This window comes from Raphanus sativus, unplaced genomic scaffold, assembly GCF_000801105.2.
Source record: "Raphanus sativus cultivar WK10039 unplaced genomic scaffold, ASM80110v3 Scaffold3700, whole genome shotgun sequence".
Taxonomy (NCBI): Eukaryota; Viridiplantae; Streptophyta; class Magnoliopsida; order Brassicales; family Brassicaceae; genus Raphanus; species Raphanus sativus.
In genome coordinates, this window is record NW_026619004.1 from 2695 (window position 1) to 8651 (window position 5957).

General features: G+C 39.9%; 1 protein-coding gene and 1 long non-coding RNA gene across 4 annotated transcripts; one reads left to right on the forward strand and one right to left on the reverse strand.

Moving 5' to 3' along the window:
• The first annotated feature begins 264 nt into the window (after positions 1-264).
• LOC108822906 (uncharacterized) lies at positions 265-1898 on the forward strand. 2 transcript variants are annotated; one of them, XR_008942138.1, is made up of 3 exons: positions 265-392; positions 484-772; positions 852-1898. It is a non-coding gene; the product is annotated as an uncharacterized LOC108822906 (long non-coding RNA). The 2 variants fall into 2 exon arrangements; XR_001944986.2 differs by lacking the exon at positions 265-392 and having other exon boundaries at positions 408-772.
• Positions 1709-5256, reverse strand: LOC108822905 (nucleolin 1). 2 transcript variants are annotated; one of them, XM_018596104.2, is made up of 16 exons: positions 5140-5256; positions 5005-5053; positions 4699-4865; positions 4422-4499; positions 4256-4342; positions 4090-4179; positions 3890-4012; positions 3608-3796; positions 3399-3518; positions 3233-3271; positions 3054-3139; positions 2847-2967; positions 2668-2765; positions 2413-2592; positions 1986-2320; positions 1709-1895 (listed from the first exon to the last, which is right to left on the reverse strand). In XM_018596104.2, the coding sequence occupies exons 1-16, from the start codon at positions 5161-5163 to the stop codon at positions 1870-1872; spliced, it is 1812 nt and encodes a 603-aa protein (XP_018451606.1). In that variant the 5' UTR covers positions 5164-5256; the 3' UTR covers positions 1709-1869. The 2 variants fall into 2 exon arrangements, with proteins under 2 accessions (XP_018451606.1, XP_018451607.1); XM_018596105.2 differs by lacking the exon at positions 4422-4499 and having other exon boundaries at positions 5140-5249.
• Between the last annotated feature and the right edge of the window lie 701 nt (positions 5257-5957).

Sequence of the window (5957 nt, forward strand, 5' to 3'; positions counted from 1 at the left end):
TGGAATTGGAATCTCCCCCTCTGATTTTTCGATTTTACCTCTCTCGCGAAAATCAGGAAGAGATAGAAAAGAGAGGAGATACGAAGAAGAGGGAATGAGCGGACTCCATTGGAGAGAAAAAAAACTTTGATTGGTCAGCACTTTCAACATTAACCATCCATATGAAAAATATGAGAATAGATAAGATATATGAGAATTCGTAAAAAATGACAGAATAAATTTTGCTTCATTAAGAGTTCGAGAATATTTCTCTTCTCTATCTCCTTTAGCTATTCCAACTACAAAGCTTCTTAACCAACTAGTGTCTCTTATCCCTTAATTTTTTGTCCATGCCAGCAGTTCCTTTGACTTCTTCATTTAAGTACCTATCAGTTCAAGTCCTTTTCACCAAGGTAAATATACTGGTTTCTTCAGAATGTTCTTTCTGCAGTTTCAAGAATACTAATCTTGACTCTTGTTCAAATTGTGCGAGTGTGCGCTTAGATATTGTTGGAAGGTAAAGGAGGCGAACGTACTTCTTGAAACAGTAAATTACTTCGCTTGTGCTCGTCTCAAGAAGAATGATGGCTACAACATTCAAATAACTGGCAAGTTAGTTAGTAACTACTAGAAAATTTGATGAATATTGAAAGTTTTTCTTTTCTTTTGAATGGAGGAAACTTCAGGTGGTTTGATGTATGTTCGGAATTATCTCTCTGCAGCAAATGCTAAACTCAATTGTCCTTATGGTTCGGTTCAACCTCAAGCCTTTCTAGATTTTGCAAGATCTGAGGTAATCAAATCTTTAAAGTACACAAAATCATTTTTCTTGCTACTTTAAATGCATTAATCGGGTCTTCTCAACTTGCAAGCTGATTACATTCTGTGAAAAAAGCTGCCAAGGAATGAATTGTCTATTTGGGTATGGACCAAAATACCCAACCAGAGTTCACCATAGAGGCACGTCATTCCCTTCAATCTTTGGTCAACGTTCTTCTGTGAACTGTGGTGGTATAAAATGTCTCACACTGATATGTTATCTAGCCATGGTGCTCTGGTTGGTGGACCAGACCAGAATGATTACTATACAGATGAAGGATAAACTACGAGCAATCAGAACCAACTTTGTTTGGAACAGCTCTACTTGTTTGTCTATTCGCTAAACTCACAGGAAAATTAGGTAACTAGACAATAAACATCACTCCCGTTCCGTGAATCATCAAATAATGTAATGAAACTTTCTAGGTCTTATGGAAGAGGATCTTCTAAACCTTAAAAAGCCAACAAAACCCATTAGGTTGATGATCTTCTTACTCGCTCTACGACTTCTTGCCTCTTCGGCCATAATCTGATTCTCATTTTCAGTTAAGACTTCGCACAGTTTCGTCTTAGAAAGCAACACCAACACCATACACTCCAAAGAAAACAAGTGCACCAGTCGAACTTCGAACTTCATTCAATAACTGCTAACTGGATAGCCGGGAACTGTAGGTACTACTACAAACAAAGTGCTAATCAAAAAACAAATTCTCAGCTACAGAATGAAGATTTCTAGCAACGCTAAACCTAACAGGGCAAAAATATGCATACCACCTACAAAAGGGGCAAATGATATCTGACCTATATGGGTCTCTGTTTTTACTACTAATCCACTTTGTTAACATCCAGTTTTACGGTTGTTTATATATCATTAGAGTGATAAGATTTCAAAGCTAAAGGAAGACCATGATTCAACACAAAAGCACTCAAAACTGAGTTTTAATTTAAATTCAGACAAAAATATAAGGATTCAGACACGACTCGAGTAGAAAAAAAACTAAAATAATAAAAACAAGCATAGCATCAAACGGCTAAAGGACTTGAGAACACATTCTCTTCTCCATAAGGCTTCTAATCGTCAAAGGTAGTCTTCGTGCCTGCCCAAATAAAACCAAGAACAAGTGAGATACTGGTTGTTACTTTACTATCAATATTTTAAGATGCACATCAATAACATATTAACGTACCTGAAAAACTAGGTTTGCTGTATGATCCACGGCCACCACCAGAGTCTCTTCCTCTGCCACCGCCCCTTCTACCACCACCAAAACGACCACGGCTACCACCATCTCTTCCTCTGCCACCACCAAAGCGACCACCACCGCCACCACTGTATCCACCACCACCACCGTATCCACCGCCGCCACTGTATCCTCCGCTCCTTCCACCACCACTGAATCCACCACCACCACTGTTGTCCCTCGGTTTAGACTCGTCAACAACGAGATAACCTCCTGCCGCTTCAGTACCATTAAGGTCAAAAGCCTTCTCTGCGGCTTCTTTAAAGTCAATGAAAGCAATTCTACAATTTAAAACAAAACTTTTAGTTAGCAATCTGTGAGAACACAATACACAAACTCGTCACAAAAAATAGAGGTAGAAGAAGTCACACACCCTTTGGAAGAACCAGTTTCACGGTCCATGGGAACAGAGACCCTTGTGATCTCTCCACATGAAGCAAAATGTTCAGTCAATGCATGCCTGATATCATCCTCAGCAAGAGACGCATCGAATCCCTTAACGAAAATCTTTTGACCGTCACCACCACCGCTTCTGAAGTTACCACCACCGTTACTGCACAAAGGAGAATACTATCAACACTAGAACATCGTACACAAAACAAGTCTCCAAGAAAAAATCAATTTTTACCCGCTTTGTGGAGTGTATGCGGGTCTGTCTCCCCTCTCAGCAGCAACATCAAGACGAATATCACGACCAAGCAAGGGTTTACCGTGGAGTTGCAATGCCTGAGAGTACAAATGATTTTTAGTCAAAATAAGTAATTGTACATCTTTCGCCATAAGCAAAAACACTGCTTGCAAACCCACCTTCTGTGCAGCTTCAGCAGTAGCAAACTCAACATGGCCAAAGCCTCTGAAGCTGCCATCATCTTTACTCGTTGCAAATCTAACATCAACAACCTCGCCAGCATCTTTAAAGAAATTCTCACTGTATATGGAAGGGTAAACTATCATAAGATCACCGAAAAAACTCAACTTATCCCAAAGAGAGTTAGAGAGTAGAGAGCAACTTACACGTCTGTTCTTTCGATTTGGAATGAGAGATTACCAGCAAAGATCGTCTTTGTTCCTCCTGTAGCAGGAGTTGCCGGTGTCTTAGGCTGAAAGACAAAAGGATGAAACACAAGTTAACTTCAAAGCATGATCCATATCAATAAGGTTAGAGGAACAATTATGCTGAAGGATAGTCTTACCTGTTGCGGCTCAGCATCCACCATCTCTACATCAGCGTTCTGTTTTTTGTAAACATTAGATCAGTAAACAGTAAGTCACGCAACTCTTGCAATAGAAACTCAACTCTGATAATATTTTGTAAATCATAATGAAACTAATCATACAGAAAGAAAGCATTTGCCATACCTTTTTCTTTGGGGTTTCTTCCTCATCGGATTCATCAGAGTCGGATTCATCACTACTGCTATCCTTTTTAGCAGCAGCCTTGGTAGCCTTTTTTGGTGCAGGCTTTTCATCTTCACTTTCCTGTAAAATCACCAAATCAAACACATGGTCAATAAAATCCAATACAGGACATTAGAAGCATGCTTGATGAGTAAAGTAGAGAAGCTAACCTCATCAGAATCTTCATCAGATGAATCAGAACTGCTTGCAGCCTTGGCAGCAGGAGCTGCCTTTTTAGCAGCTGGTTTCTCATCCTCGGATTCATCTTCGGAATCATCATCGTCAGAAGATGATGAATCTTTAGCAGCTGGCTTAGCTGCAGCTGGCTTAGCCGCAGCAGGTTTCTTTGCAGCAGGTTCCTTTTATCCAATCACAAAACACGCAAATTAAATTAGATTGTTCATAAACATTAGAGGAAGAAAGTTAAAAGATACTCATGAGGAGGTGCTTACATCATCAGAAGATTCCTCCTCGGAAGAGTCCTCTTCAGAAGAGCTCTCTGCCTTGGCCTTGGCCTTCACAGAGCCGTTTTTAGCAGCAGCTGGAGCGGGTTTCTTGGCAGCAGCAACTTCTTCCTAAAACAGGCCAAGTATGTTAGCAAATATCCAACGAGTGAAAGCTAAACACGCAAAGTAATTAAAAAAAAACTAACCTCATCGGAAGATTCATCCTCAGAAGATGATGACTCATCTTTTGTTTTCTTTACAACCTTTCCGTTAGTGGCCTTCTTGGTTACAGGTTCCTTCAAAAAAAGAAGGTTTTAGAACACAAGGTACAAAACTGAAACACACAGTAATAAACAGCCGAAAAACTCTTACATCATCTGAAGAAGAGTCGTCAGATGAGTCCTCCTCACTGCTTGAATCAGCCTTAGCTGGAGCCTTCTTAGCAGGAACTTTCTTAGCCTAACATAATTTGAAAATGGCAAATAAGAACAGAATACTTTGAGACAGACAGCAAACACAGTGACAATGAGTACTATACCTTAACCTCTTCCTCGGAATCAGAGGAATCTGATGAGTCTGAAGAGCTCTCAACCTTCTTAGCAGGAACTTTCTTAGCCTAACATAATTTGAAAATGAAAAATAAGAACATGACATTTCAATTAAATCTCAGAGAACATTAACAATAAATTCCTATGAGCTACATAGTCTTAAACTACAGTTTCATTAAGTTTCTAGTTTTTAAATTAACACAGCTTAACCTACAGTTACTTTTTCAAACTAACAAATCAACAGTGGTAAGACATTGAGAGCTATACCTTAACCTCTTCCTCGGAATCAGAAGAATCTGATGAGTCTGAGGAGCTCTCAACCTTCTTAGGAGCCTTCTTCACGGCTTTCTCCTTCTTGACGGCAGCAATCACATCCTTCTTCTGCTTCTTAAGGTTCACTTTGGTGTCCACGTCATCCTCAGCCTCTCTCTTACCTGAAGTCATAAGAGCATAAAAAGTTAAAATCAAACAAACCCTTTAATTATCAAAAACTGAGCAATCAATATCCACCAGATATACTAGTACGAGTAAAAAAAGACAAACTTTGAACCATAAGAAACATAAAGTTCTTACCTTTCTTCAAGGGTTTGGTGGCCTTAATCGCAGCAGGTGCTGCTTCAGCCTGAAGACACGGACACACAAAACAGAGTTTCAGTAAATAGTACGAAAAGGAGCCGATTAGAAAACACAGAAGGAGAAGAAGCTTACTTTGGTGGCGGATTTTTTGCCCATGGCGAATCTGAGAAGAGGTGACTGCTAGGTTGGGAGAGGAGAGAGAGGCAAAAACCCTAGAGAAGAAGCTGCGCGAGATATTTTTCAGTTTAGGGTTTTAGGACATGAATATATAGTCGTTTTGGGTTTGTTGGGGTAAAATAGTAATTTCGGTTATCGCATCTAAGGGCTGTCTCCTCGCGCGTGTTATTTGATCCGTGCCGTCCACGTGGGTTTTCTTTTATGGAAGCATATATTTTTTAGTCAAGTGGGTGTGACCGTTGAAACTAGGTATGTCAAAACAGAGTACCGCATCCCTCTCTGTCATGGGCTTTTTGATATCTGGGCTTATGGAATTTTGTATCTTATTCCGTTACTGATCCTGATTATGTGTGGTGTGATTAATGGATAGAGCCACGACGAGCGATTTTCTTAAAACGTTACTAGTCCTTTGGGTTTGTGGAAGGGTGGGCCTTCGGCCTCTACATATAAAACACAAAAATCCATTATGGCAAGATGGCCCATCGCCGAATTTAGGGAGAAAAATGTCTCGCCAGGCAAAGAGGAACAATACAAACAGTGAACTATAAATAGCATGCGCTCATCACTGATCATAATTTGTTTCAATCTGTGTTCGAAAAGGCGGCCAACTCGGCCGTTTAGGCAGTGCAACTCTCGGTGGTGAAGAGCCGTGGCGATTCTATTAAACTCGGCCAAAAAATCGGATTCATTGTAAAAAGTTCGGGTTTTAGGGTTTTAAATGCTTGGAAATTGAAGTTAAATAACAAATATATACTTTTATGCATAAATGATAA

What these genes read in the sequence shown, in the direction of transcription:
- LOC108822905 (XM_018596104.2), bottom strand. Translation starts at nt 5,163, where the DNA reads ATGGGCAAAAAATCCGCCACCAAA. An exon ending in CACCAAACCCTTGAAGAAAG is followed by an intron (nt 4,866 to 5,004) that starts GTAAGAACTTTA and finishes TTATGACTTCAG; the next exon opens with GTAAGAGAGAGGCTGAGGAT. An exon ending in CAAATCGAAAGAACAGACGT is followed by an intron (nt 2,968 to 3,053) that starts GTAAGTTGCTCT and finishes TTCCATATACAG; the next exon opens with TGAGAATTTCTTTAAAGATG.